This window comes from Hoplias malabaricus, chromosome 18, assembly GCF_029633855.1.
Source record: "Hoplias malabaricus isolate fHopMal1 chromosome 18, fHopMal1.hap1, whole genome shotgun sequence".
NCBI lineage: Eukaryota > Metazoa > Chordata > Actinopteri > Characiformes > Erythrinidae > Hoplias > Hoplias malabaricus.
The window spans coordinates 17,623,509-17,638,558 of record NC_089817.1 but is presented as its reverse complement, the minus strand read 5'-3'; the positions used below and the strand labels follow the sequence as shown (position 1 = coordinate 17,638,558).

The following is a 15,050-nucleotide window of genomic DNA, read 5'->3' as shown; positions in this document are numbered from 1 at the left end:
GCGGGTGAAGGAAAGGGTAAGGCTGCTGGAAGGTTGTAGTCGAGGGACCCCACTCATGTGGCTGCAGACCCTTGTGACTTTAGACACTTAGAATAGATCTTGGCCACTTCACACGTCATAAGACACAGATCAAATCCAAGCTTTCTCCAAATGGAAAAAGAGACTCTAGTCAGGCAAACGTGACATGGTTTACTGTAGTGATTTGTGAGGTGTAGAGTTGGTAGGTGTTATAAATGGATGTAGGGGTGAATAATATGACCACAAGATATTGTTACTATGATAAATTACCATAATTACATGGCAGAACATCTGTATTATTACTGAGTACACAGTCATTGTGTGTGTTGCGTTTATATGTGGTATATTGCGCAGAAATTAGATTTTTACTATTTGCACACCTCTAGGACTTGTTATGGTACGTGCATTGGCTTAGATTCTGAAGCATCCTTCTTTAGACTGGCAGTGGAGCTATAAAGCCAAAATTGTGTGTTTGTGTATTAATATATATATATATATATATATGTATATATACAGGGTGGGCCATTTATATTGCTACACCTTAATAAAATGGGAATGGTTGGTCATATTAAGTTCCTGTTTGTGGCACATTAGTATATGGGAGGATGGAAACTTTTCAAGATGGGTGGTGACCAGGGCAGCCATTTTGAAGTTGGTCATTTTGCATCCAACTTTTGTTTTTTCAATGGGAAGAGGGTCATGTGACACATCAAACTTATTGGGAATTTCACAAGAAAAACAATGTTGCACATCTTGATGTTATGGTGTTGTATATGGGGTACAAAGATAGTGGGGCCATTCTTCATCAATAGAAACCTCAATAGAACTTCGAGAAGCGTTTCATTCACAAACTAGTCCCGCCCTCCCCTACTCCGTTTGGTTCGCTTGAGTGAGAAGGGGGAGTGGTGAAGTAGCCTAGAATCTTCGGATTGCACGGTCTGTAGAGCTACCGTTATTGGTCGATAACCTTCTCTGTAAACATTTAATTGGTCAGTCTGCACATCAGTAGTCCTTGTTTACGTCAGGCAAAACTCATGTACCCACCCTCATCTCGAGCAGCTATGCCAAAACATAAATGTAAGTTCTCGAATGAATTAAAAAAGAAATTCTCATGTTTTGTGTAGAAAATAAAGGGGTAAAGGACCTAAAAACACACATAGGTTCAGCTAAGCATACAACGGCAGCGAGGGGCGTGACCACATCAACAACCCCTTTATATATATATATATATATATATATATATATATATATATATATATATATATATATATATATAAAGAATATAGTTGGGTGGCACAGATTTCAATAACATTTTAGATAAATTTATCTTTAATTTATGCATTTGAGAAGGCTTGACATTCTCATTTCCTTAAATACAAAAATGGGACAATATTTGATCAGCTGGTCACAAGATGGATGGAGACAATCAGAAGAATTGCCAAGAGCAAGCCATTAAGAAGCCTAAAGACCCAAATAGAAGACAGGATGATTTTGAGAAACCATATCCAGAACTGATATACAGTACTTAATAGAAGAAACTCCTTTAAGTTCAGATTGACCAAAACAGTGTGCTGTCAGGAGTATACCCAGGCCTTAACTATAAAAGCTTTGCTCTTCCTTCATGTGATCGACTGCGTAAGTAGCACAGGCCAGAGGCCCATGGAAAGCAGATAGGAGGAGCACTAAATAGCAGGGTGCAGCAGGAGAAGAATTGTGAAATGTTTTGCCTGCTTCACCCGTCTGGGATATGAAACATGGAATTTTCAGAATGCATCCTCCCTCAAGATAGGCTACAAAAACAACACACACACACACACACACACACCCTAACATTCCCCCCACCCATGTGCAACTTCCCTCAATGCTGCCAACAAAACACACACACAAACACACCCACAAAGTTCTTTGCATTGCATTTAACCGTTAGCCTGAAAAACAAACTGTCCAGCCAGGACAATACAACCGGCATCACCTACCTAGGCCCTTGATGAAGCTGATCACGCTTGCCCGGCTCCAGCGCACTGGTGTCACCTCCATACTGGGACTAAGCCTTTTCCAGTTGTCCCACAAAAACTAGAAAACTATTTCCATATCATATCCATAACAGAAATGGGTCTGTTGTAATTATCCCATAACAAAACAAAACAAAACAAAAACTAGCCTATAAACTCCACACTGTCACCATATTCCACATACTCCTTTGCATCCATGTTGCCGTCTTCCGGGAACCCACTCTGGACTGGAAGCCTAGGCTGAAAGTAAGTGTTTGGGTGAGAAAGTTGAAGGAACTTGGTCTCCTTTTGGTCGTGGATTAATGTGAGCTGAAGGCAACACACACACACACACACATACATACACACACATACACACACACACATGCACACATACACACAGTCTTCCTCTGTAGCTCCTCACAGCCGTATGATAGCAACGAGCCCTCTCGGAGGAGAAGGTCAGGCTGGAATTTCAGCAAAGCCCAAAGAGAGAGGAGGGAGGGCCAATATGAGGCTATATTTAACCTCAGCCTTCACACACACACCCTCACACACACACACACACACACACACACACACACACACACACACACACACACACACACACTCTCTCTCTCTCTCTCTCTCTCTCTCTCTCTCTCTCTCATCACACATATCCACACTCTACACTCTTTTTAGCAAAAGTATATACATATATCCACACACCCACACTTTTCTCTTTACTGTAAACATACATGCATGCACACATACTACAATGTCAGACAAACTGAGCATGGTCACTTTTGCCTCACATTCTATTTCAACAAAAAAAAATTTTCCATGAATACTATGTTTATAAAAACCTCTGCAAACCATGTCTAATGCACTTTACAGCCAGTTTTAGTCTACATTTTTAAAGTGTAAAATAATGTATTATAAATACTGTACATAATGTACATTGTCAGTAGAGTAGTGATGCACAAATCATGAGACAACTTGCGACTAGAACTGATGGGGTTAACTCCTTGACTCCACATCTTTTTAACAAAGATGGTGCAAGGAACATTAATAACTTGATAGAGCAGAAATTAAACAACCTTAAAAGTTCACTCTTTTTTTTGAGTAGATATATGTCCAACAAAGTGTCACCGCCAAAGAGTCGACTTGAAGCATTTTGTCCATGAGAGCCATAATGCATAATAAACAGGTGTAAAACATTTTTAGTTTTTGAATATATAATAAATTATTCCATGTAATTAGCCATGGAAATTTTAATAGTAATATTTTGTTACAAAAATGCCTTGAATTACCTAAAACAAATATGATGTTAAATAACATCACTAATACAAATGATTGAGTAACACAGAATACAGTGATATATATAGTATTACCAATTTACTGTACTTATCAGGTAGAAATAGACTTATACTACACTAAGCATATAAATATATTTAAAGTTTTCTCCAAAGCACAACTGCACAAGTTAAGGGTTAACAAGTGCTAATAGCCATTCTCAAGCTATTTTCGGATTGGTCCCTTTACAGGAATAATGTACTGTATCACGTGTCAGTCATAATGTAGTGTTGTTTAAACTAAAAGTCTTTTGTGGTCATTCAATAGTTAGCAAAGGTTATGTGCTGAATAGTAAATGAGTTCATAAGTTAACCATTCCATACACAGTGAGTCCACAACCATGATGATCTGAATTCCAACACTGCAACACAGAATGATAACCAGAAAACAACAGCAAAACCCTAACCATTGCTGTAGGCCAAACATATACAGGTACATAACTTAATCTGCTTTATAAATAGGAACTGGTACACAATGCATAGAAATGCCATTTGTCAGTGAAAATGACAGTTATGAGAAGAAATATATTACTATCTACTACTACCTACTAATTACTATCTTACATTAATGGCATTTAAAAGGACATTGTCTGTAGTTTTGTTTACACACAATAAACAAGGAAGATTGAGCGGGCATTTAGGGCCAATCAAGTGTATTTGTTTCACAGACTCAGCCCTCAGCTGTAAGTTAACCAGCTACAACCCCCCAGGAGAGACATCTCCACAGCATGAGTCAGCAAGGAATGCTAGGTATGAGTCAGCAGGATTTACAGTACACAGCCAACCTGTACCACCATGTGCTATTATTTATCACTTTGAAAACTGCACTTAATCAGCAGAATTCTTTACGGTAAGGTCAGATTGTTTTGCTCTTTTCTCTCTCCTTCAGTTACTATTCTCTTTCTCTCATTGCTTTTTGGCATACTGTCTTTATGTCTTTTTCTTTTGAATCTCATCTCCTTTCCCCTCGTTCTTGTCATAATCTTCTCTCTCTTGCCATAATGCATTTTATTTTCTGACTGTTCATAACAAAGACTAACTGCTGTGTAAGTGAACTGAAAAGCAATAAAAAAAAACACTACTCATTCTTTACCCCTTGGAATTGACTACTTCTAGGTTTTGGTCTGACCTATGTATAACATTGTGTTAAGTTCAAAGCCCACACATTATTATTTGGCTTAGTGGTGAGCATGTTCGCCTCTCAGCGCTGGGATCTTGGGTTCAAGTCCCATCTGGGTGGAGTTTCCATGTTCTCCCCGTGTCTGCGTGGGTTTCCTCTGGGGCCTCCGGTTTCCTCCCACAGTCCAAAAAAATGGAGGGTAGGTGAATTGGCTTCTCTAATAAATGTCCTGGTGAATGAGTGTGTATGTGAATGAATGTCTGTTTGTGAGTGAATGTGTGTGTGCCCAGATATGGATTGGCGCTCTGTCCTGGGTGAAATCCTAGTGCCCGATGTAGTCCTCCAGGTGGACGGTCGTTTCTGGTTGAGAGTACGCTGTGCGCGTTTGGCTGCCGCTTCTTGCCAGTGTGTGTGTGGATTGAGCGTTCTGAGCCGTGTTGATTGTAAAGTGTCCTTGGGTGTCTAGAAAGGCGCTATATAAGTGTAAAGATAGATTAATTATTTTTACTATTATATTTTAGGAATTATTTTATTCATTATTTTTAAGAAGATATAATCCAAATAAGTGATTTGAAAATAAGCTTGCAATCTCAGTGCTCAGATGTCAATATCAGTTTGTTTGACATCACTTGGATTGAAAGAAGCAGATAATGCAATCAAAGGTGTCTGAAGCAAGTCATCCTAAAAGAATGGAAGTGTTGATTATAACAAAGTGTGGGCAAATAAATACAGGAAAAATATTGTACAGCTTTTTTTTTTGTTGTGGCATCTATTTTTTTAATTCTATATATTAGAAGATATATTCTATATCTTTTTTCTTAATACTTACAATCAAAACCTTTTGCTTTAAAGCCTCCAGTGTGGTCCACTGAAGACTGGTCCAGAGAACAGGGCACACAAAATAAGGATAAGTGCTTCATGAAAAGAACAAATCACCACATTGTGATTATATTGCTCCTAGCACTTATGGTATGATTTAGGGATGACCTGCTTTATTTTGAGCAGAATGATTTAACTCTGTTTTGTTGGATTATATGAACCTTTTTATTCAACAAAACACCCACAGTACACACAATAAGGGATGAAGAGATTGTGCAGGACATTCACAGGATAAAAAAAAAATGTGATTTTTTATTCTCTCAATCAGTCTCACTGTGGTGGGGTGAAATCAACTTTACTGATTGGGGAAAGAAAGAGTATACCCAGCCATATTTTACATAGAGAGAAAAGAGACACAATCTGTGTCTCTCTTTTTGTCTCTCTCCTCAACTAAGCACATTTCTGGAAGACAGAGTAAGAAGTGTACATGGATATGTTCCACAGAATTGCCTGCTTTATGCATGAGGGTGTGTGTGTATATACGTGTGGTCAGCTATGCTCAAGAGAGCAAAAAAGGTGTCATCTGGCGGTTTCAGACTACATCAATGACATCATCACTGCCACCACAGGTGTTAACAGACAGTGTGTAAGTTAGTGACATCAATGAGAGAAATGACTGATGATACAGTATGCAGTTAATAAACTGCACATGACTGTACACGTAGATTTTAAAACACTACAATAACCCAGGGGAACGTGTCTCAAACATTCTTTTACATCCACTTGTGTTTCTAAATCAAGAACAACTGTGGGACATGAATGATTTTGACAAACTTTGAACTAATATCAACAAAGTATACCTCACAATGCTTGCACCCCCTGAACATTTCGGCCTATATTTAGCCTTAATAACAAAGACATTAGCAAAAATGTTTATGTCAGTGAGGCTAAGGTAATGCCTGGGAATCATGTCAAGTGTCAAGATAGAGAGAGAGGAGAGAGAGAGAGAGAGAGAGAGAGAGAGAGAGAGAGAGAGAGAGAGAGAGAGAGAGAGAGATTTACTGAGTGGCTCACAAAAACTGTTCTCAGAAAACCTGTTCTGCTCACCCAGTGATCATGTCAGAGAGTGGGTTTTAAACTCCCCTCTTGTGAAAATCAAGTTATTTACCTTCTACCTTGTTAATATGTCCATTTAGTGTTGTTTTTTAAATATATATGTTGGAAGTCATATAAGAAGCAAAACACCAAGGCTGCATATGTCTGCTCTGAAACTGCAGTGCACCAATGACAGTTTCAAAAACATGGATTCAGAGATTCAGTTTCTCAAATCACAAACATAAGGAATTAATTCAATAAGGTAAACTCAAACTACAAGCAAGTGGTTGGGTATTAATTGTTATTCATAGATGAAGCGAAGATGTAGATTTACATCTATGCCATTTAAAGGGCTTTATGGGTATAATTTCTAAACACTTTCTTAAGGTGAACAGAGATTATTTTTAGTGGTGTACTTGATGAAAAAACTGTTTTTATTAATAACTAAGGTCCTTGGATTGTTGATGAAACAACTGAAAGAAACAATGGGATTCAATATGCTATAGAAGTTATGTTTCCTTTCATGACTAGTGCACAGTAATTAATATAAATATAAATACCACTACAGGGACTATGCCACCAGTGTCTGCCACATCTCTATCTGACAGCAATGGTCAAAACGTTGTGTATTTGTCAGTTAATGGTTAATCTAAGAAACATATAAAATAATCTAAGATAAACAAACACACACACACACACACACACACACACACACACACACACTCACTCACTGCAGAGTAAATGCCCTTTACTTGTGTACTTGTGTGAATGCATCTGCTCCCTATAGCCATCAGCTAGTAGGGCCTTACTAAAATTCACTATATATATATATTAGTAAGGCCCTACTTGCTGATGTTGTTGTATTTGATTTATATAAATAAAGTACTTTAATTTATACACAGAATATATTTTACATATATATTATAGAAATAGACCAAATATCAGACATGTCTCTTCAATATCCCTACTAGTCTATTAGTATATCTTCTTAATACAAGAATGCCAAACAATCTATATTTTTTAATGGCTGTTCATGTAAACTCTAACACACTCCTCTGCTTCTTTAAAATACCTTTAAGGACACACAAATGTCATAACTATCAGGAGTTTCAAATAACCTTCACAAAGAACGACAACTACCACACAGATCAAAATATGCACAAGAACTTACATACAAGCCGTGATTCAGTAGAGTGAACGGATGTGCTAAGTGCTATTAATGCCTGTCTTACTCATTGCATGTGAAAAAATCAAAACAACACAAATCCTCACAGTATTGTAACATCTGTCTGCCTGCAGCTATTACATAACAGATCTTTAGCTGCACAATGACGCACTGGACAACTACATGTAAGGAAATCATTTTTAATATGCTTTATGAGAAAGCATAAGTATGCTTATATGCATGTGAATACATGACATTTTTTGAGGGTGAGAAAAGCTCAGTCATCCCTCAGTTCCCCTAGTGTTTCATGGACAGAACGGTTTGTACAGAGGGAGGTAAACAACCTGGAACAGTGCAGGAAAACTAAAGAAAGAGCACAAACAGCTCCTGCTCTAGTGCACGTGACTTTAAACTGACAGCACACCTCTTTTTCCTATCCTCTAATTTCTGGGATGCTAACCTGAACAGGTCCAGAAAGGACAGAAATGATTTTATTAACTGCGAAAGAGATTTGCAAATACAGTAAGTTGTACTTTTTCCAAAACAACCTCTTTGGGCCACATCTGTAGTATGCAGCTGATTAGCAGAAATCTAGTTTACACATCTTTAGGTTAAAATAATCCTTTATTTAGGAATTATGACTTTATCCTTTAACAACAATTCTCTGCCCCACAGGGTCCCAAACCAGGCTTTAGTTTCTAAGCATTAAAAGCCGTATTATGTACTCACGGCTGCTCCAGGACTTAAGAAGAGACTTGATGCTGATCTCAAAAAAGCCTGAGTCCTGCTGACTAGTCATGTCTGTTCCGTCGCCGTAGCGACACAGTGATGGAGGGATGAAAGAGAGTCAGCCGAGAGGTGGAGGAAGAGAGCGGCTTCCTTGAACAGACACATGCAAAGCTCTCTCTGTCTCATCCTGTGTCTGCAGCTGAGCATCAACAGCTCTCCTTCTCTCCCCCCTCCCTCTTTTTTCCAATCACGCATACTCTTACCCTCTTTCATTCCCCTCCCACTTCCCCCCCCTCTCTCTCCTTGCTTTTACTTTAAGATGATTGGTTCTCCTAGCATCTGCGTAGATGTGACACAGAGGGATGGAGAGGGAGAGAGTGAGAGAGAGAATAAAAGTGAGAGAGAGAGAGGGAGAGAGAGAGAGAGAGAGAGAGAGAGAGAGAGAGAGAGAGGGAAAGGGATGTAATGAGAGCAGGAAGAAATGGGAGGAGGCGGGGCTAATTGCTGAGCGGTCAGTAATGGAGACATCGAGCGGGCAGAATGAGTGAGCACTCTGCAGCATCATGCTAACAATCATCTTCCTACATCCTGTACACATCGTCAGATTTCAGTCTGGATACCAGACTGCATTTCATTCACTTAGTCATAAACCATAATTACACTACACGTTAATGCCCCCATACACAGTCAAGCAGAAAACATCTTATGAAATACAGAGAAAATGCACAGACCTGAACCTGAAATTTTAGTTTGACAGCTTTGCACAGAGCAATGTGAGTAGGGAGTAATGTACTGGATTTTGAAGTAAACACACCATTAATGCTCTGCAATGAGCCATGTCCTTGCTACGTGTTTGCTTCCCAGTGGTGGCAGAGAATGTGTTGCTGGGAATCCAAACTGAAGGGCATTGTGACCTTGGGCTGCCCAAGTCAAACAAACAATCAGGCTGAACCAAGCTTAGATAAGAATCAAGCATAATGTAAAAACCTTGTGTTCAAATGCTTGTGGATGTGGCTCATAGGGCTGTGCAATATTGAATAGTTTGCAATAATATCTTTATACTTTTTCATACAATAGAAAAAATACTTACCATGATAGTAGTGACATTCTGTCTTGTTTGCATAATGATATCACATGGTTTGGCTACAAAATATCAGATGTATAAATCATGGTAATGTGTAAGATATGCAAGAAGTCTATAACAACAAAATGTTGAAACACAACTGATTTGTTTCATCACCTCAAGCAGAAGAACACTTGAGCTTTAGGAAAGTTAAAAATGAGGTGAGGAGAGCTCAACAGCCAACATGAGCTCTAACCCAAGCAGTCAGACTACACTGACATCTATTCTGTACTTTTTATAATTTACTGTGAAGCTTTTTAAGTAATTTTTATATACTTATTTATGTTTGCTGTTTGCATGCATGCACTAAAAGGTCTGAAATATATTTTTGCAGTATATGTATTTGCTGCATTAATTATTTTATACAAAATTTGAATCTGGTTAGTTTCTTTTGTTTGCGATTAACTAAATGCTTTCAGACTTTTTGTTGTTTCTGCTGAATGTTTAAAATGGTTACATTTATATTAAAATAAAACTTTAATATTTATTTAGTTGCAGTAGAACGTTCTTGACATTTGTAATTTTTTTTCAGTGTTTTGTAATATTGCCCAAAATATTTTCACAAAGTAAGCTCAATCATTATTATATTATTTTAGGGCAATACTGCCCACCTCTAGAGCGCAATCAAGTTGTCATCTGAAACCAAAAGTATTAATAGGGAGTTTGTCCCATCTTTCCTTCTAACAGCTTCTATTCTTCTGTGAAGTCTTTACACTAGACGTTAGACATTTGAGTACATGACTGCTTCCAGCCACAAGGTCATTGGTGAGACCAGGTACTTATTTTGGACGACTAGTTCTGTATTACAAAAACTACTCCAGTTCATCAAAATGCTCCTCTACTGCCATGATCTGAAAGTTTTAAAGCCCTCTAGCCATTCTTGAGAAGTCTGAGTAATAAAAAAAAATACTTGCATCAAGGGTAAATCATGCAGCAACTGAATTTGCTGAAACCAAGAGTGCTTTGCTATTAGCTTGTCCTATCCAAATCACAGTCTTAACAATAGAAATGGGGTACCACAACCCTGATTTACAATATATTGTCAGCTTATGTTAACTAAGCATAGCATCTGTAGAAGCACAATTTTATTCCCATGCAGGGATGTTTGTATTTCAGCACTGTGACTGTGAGATCACATGTCCCACGCTCTGCTCTAAGCAGGAAAAGTGGATCTGAGCTTGTGGGGATAGGGATTACATCATCACACCCTCTACTGGCTGACACAGCACAGCACAAATGGATGATAAAGTGTGTGTGCTGTAGAATAACGAAGAAAGAGGACATTGTGTTCAGCATGAATAATCTAACAATTTCACCTTAACCCCCACCCCTCCACTCCCCAAAAACATATATACAAATATACACACACACATCCAAATTTACAGAATATGTTGGAACACCTATGAGGATTTGATGGAATTCAGCCACAAAAGCATAATAAGGCAATAAGGCTGGATACCAAACTCCTCTCCAGATCATGCCAAAGGAACTGGATGGTGCTCCATCACTCCAGAGAACACTGCTCTGCAGTCGAAAGCTTGGGGGTATTATAACCCTCTGGCTGATGCTTGGTATTGTGCATGTTGAGCTAAAACACGTGTGCTGCTCAAGATCATCCAATTATATTAAGAATGATTTGATTTCTGATGGAAATTATTCATGCGTTGTAAGCAACACTGGGGCCAAGGACATGTCAACAGTGGGTGCAAATTATAACAGGTTAATTCACAAATTTTCAAAGATGTCTACAAACATTTGGACAATAGTATATTTCCATGCCCTTAAAAATCTCTTTGTGCATGTAATTATACATATACTTAGCATTTTAACAAAATATCCTTTTACATATTGTGTCAAAAACCAGGTGCTGCAGTGGATGCCAAAACAGCAGTAAACTTTCTATTTGGCACCTGCACAAGATTTTGCTTCCTCCATGACATCACCATCCTACTGCATGTTCATACTCCTTACAAAGCATACCCTTCTATGGGATTTGTTTAGCTTTAACTGTCGGAAGTATTGCTAGGTTATTCAACTGCTGGGATTTAAAAGGACAATAAGACAATTGAGAAATGTAGGCTGTATATTAGGTGAGGTAAATAATTTAATTATAAAATTTGAAATCACGTTATTTGTCTTTATTCCAAGGTAATCTTGTGAGTTTAGCCAATTCATTCAAAATATGGTGGTAGTATGATCAAATACTTTATTTAAAAGGATGGGAGAGAAGTTAAAGGACTCAGGATGCTTCTGCATTTAGTTCGAATTTTAAACTGCAGAAATATATATAAATAAGAAAAATAAATATATAAATAAATAAATGAAATCCTAATTAACTACAAAAGTTGTTAAAAATATTTTACATTATACAAAAAGCAGGTGAATTTACAAACATGATTTTAAGGAATATTAGTACCTCTCAAACTTTTTTGTCTAATAGGATTGACACAGAGCATGAGGCATGAAATTGGGTGGTGGTGAAATAGAAATAGAGATGGGAATAGAAGATCTTAGATGAAACGAGATTGGGAATTCAGGCATAATATCCCTTTATGTTTTTAAAAATATGTTTAAGTATGACAAAAATAGACTTACTACAAACATAAACATGAAAAAGTTTTAAAGTATTTTCCTTTGAACCTATGCCTGTGAATAGTAATTTATAGACTAAACATATTTATGTAATTAAATGTCCCCGGTTGGATAAGGGTTTTGTACCCTATCAGCATGCCCCTGCACTGACATACACAAACCACTCACACATTGAAATCATGAAAAGTAATTCAAGCGGATTAATACCCATCAGGAGGTTAAAATGACCCTTCTGCTCTCTGAGTATAAAATGCATTAAAGTGCTTTGACGTACTGTTACCTTGGGTACTTCAGGCTAGAAGTCTAGCTAGTGTCCCGATCCTGCCTGCTCCTGCCAAAAATCGGCAGCATTTCTCCCACCCCGCCCCAATGTAGATATCCCATGCAGATCTATAAATCTGGCCCATCATGGCTGTCTGACACAGAACTGGGCTTTCAGCACACTCATCCATGCATGTTAAAAAAATGCCTTTTTTTATGATTTTTTGTCCCATCTGTACTGCATATGGAATGTTGATACTGTAAGTACATGCGTGTGTAGGTAGATATAAAGGTTGTATGTCTATAATGGATGTATTCAAATATATAGGGCACAGGCAGTGAAAATTTTTAAGGGATTGCAAAGAATTCATCTATCCATCATACTGTGCAAGCTAATGTTTGGAAAAATATGTTGTCAGTTGTATGTGTCTTAGGAGGAAGTACATTCTTCTTTTCGCTCTGCCAGCTTGGCTGTTGTCATTCAATGCGGAAGATACAGACAGCAGGAGATAACCAACATCAGGGTGATCATTAGGCAAAAGTCAGAAAAGCTTGAAAATGTCAGCTGCCACCAATGAACAAAAACAATTTTGCACTAGATGCTGATAACTATCAGCTGTAGAATTCCTACAGGGCTCAGGAAGAATGTGATACTTATCTCTCTGAGTCGCAAAAAAGGCCAAGCAGACTTACAAGTTCTAGTACAAATGACTACCATGTGAAAGCAGTGGGATTTCAATTATTTGAAAAGCACTTGGCAGGTGACCAACAACACTCCTCGCTCCTATGTATCTTTCCAAATGTTCTTGCTGTTTTTTGTTGATTGTCTGGTCCCCTCCCCTCCAGTCTCTTGTATCAAGAAAACCCAAAATAGATAAAAGCACCAATTTAGCTAAATTAGCCTTGATGATGGCCTTTTACTGGCAGTACAGACAGACGTTATCACAGTCAGGCTGCAGACTCCTTAACCCTTCAAGCTACCAGACCAGCAACAAAGCCAAAACTGTGGTTTAAGTATTGTAGAAAGTATCTTGATATATCATATAAGCATCCTCTAAATTGATTTAACTGTATGGCTGAGTATCCTCAGCCAAAACCATAAAGAGTGTAATTAAAAGGAACGGTGATAGGAACGGTGATGTAACACAGTGGTAAACATACAACTGCTTTTGTGTTGAAAACCAGGGGCATCATAAGACCTAGGTTACTGGGGTACATGCCCCAGTAAAATGTTGCTGTGCCCCACTAAAACCACTGCATTAGAAAGTAAATTTTATCCTGAATCAATGAGCAGAACTACAGAACACTACAGAGCTTGAGCAGCTAACACTTTTGATTGGAGAGAGTGTAGTTTTGTTTTTTTTTGACATGGAGTAATAGACATTTGTAAAGGTTTAAAGTAATCAAACGAGGTAATGATAGCTCATAGAGGTATATTTTGGTAATAGCTACTTTATAATATACAATCAATACATAATAAACCAGTAAATCCAACAGTCTGATATTCCCTGCCCACAGAAAAAAATAGTAAGGGCATGTAATACAACCAACATGAGCATTTAAAAAAACACTAGGTAGTATTTTTCCCATACTCTTACAGCTTCAAACGAATTGCTACTTTTGGCTCAGCACAGCACAAACTGCACTATGTAACTTTTGGAGGAGGGTAGGATACCACCACCACAGTTGTGGGGGTCCAGGAGCCAACATACCAAATCTTTAGCTAGTGTTGCTTTAAACAGAGGGTCAACAAATATCACAGAATACAAAGAGCAGACAATACACCAAAATACGTTTTCTAAGACAATGTGTACAGAATGATTCAACATTTTTTTTTTCCTTTTCATGGGTCTCTGCTAGTGCTGAGTGTTCACAGCTGGTTTGAAGCTGTCCCAGCCGCCTCAGTTTCTCACACCACAACTGTAATCACTAGCTTTATCTATCTCCACAGCAGCTGCAGCCACACCCACCATTTACTGAGCAAAAAGCTTATTCTGCCATGTTCTGAACTTGATTCTGCTTCATGTACTATAGAAAGGCTTTCCAAAATAATGCAAACTGGTCATGTTATTATGCAACTCTCACCAATGACAATATTAAATCTGAGTGGTCACTTAATTCATAATACTGACAAATAAAAATACAAGATCACAGGGCAGGGCAGCCTGAGGTGGGGCTTGAACCAGTCATTAATTCAGAGAAGCAGGCTTGGGACTGCAAGATGAGATTCCCATTAAAGGCAGAAAGTTGGGGCCTGGGGGAGTGAAGGAACAGTGCTGTCCTCCTCCTTCAGTCTACACCTGAAGTGCCCTTGAGCAAGGAACCTAACCCCAAACTGCTCCCTGTGAATTGGGAATTATGTAGGCTTGGTATATCAATGTCTTGTATATGTCTGTGCTCTGACAAAATAATTCAACTGGTTTGCTTTCTGGTTGAAATAATAGGTAATCTAATTTGCTGGCAAGATACTTAATCACTCAATAAGATGTGAAAGATATATTCCTCGTCTCTAAAATCTGGGCTTCTGCCCACTTACACTTGACTAATCCTATCAAGAGTCTCCCAGAAATTCCAGACATTCTGAGTGTGGGCCTGTCCATGCCAGCTGTTCGACTGAGGGCTTAGCCTCATAGCACTAGACATACATGGATCTGCTTACCAGGATACCTGCCTTTTCCATGTCACTAATCAACTAACTGTCCTCTGGTGGTCCAAACTTGTTCTATGTTTGGGTCCTTACTAGTAAGATGTCAACAATTCTGAATAATACTGAACCGTTGGTACACTAAAAGCCCAACATCAT

The 15,050-nt window shown here is 38.3% G+C and overlaps 1 protein-coding gene across 9 annotated transcripts in view; it reads right to left on the bottom strand.

Moving 5' to 3' along the window:
* Window positions 1-15,050, bottom strand: part of fryb (furry homolog b (Drosophila)) — a 74,631-nt gene that overhangs the window by 50,423 nt on the left and 9,158 nt on the right. For 2 of the 9 annotated variants that reach the window (XM_066650260.1, XM_066650263.1), the window contains exon 1: window positions 8,272-8,367. The exons of 6 other annotated variants lie outside the window; for them this stretch is intronic. In XM_066650260.1, the coding sequence (XP_066506357.1) occupies window positions 8,272-8,341 (70 nt within the window). In that variant the 5' untranslated portion in view covers window positions 8,342-8,367. Of the gene's footprint in view, window positions 1-1,994; window positions 2,426-8,271; window positions 8,368-15,050 lie in introns of those variants that run through there. One more of the 9 variants, XM_066650259.1, reaches the window with a different exon arrangement.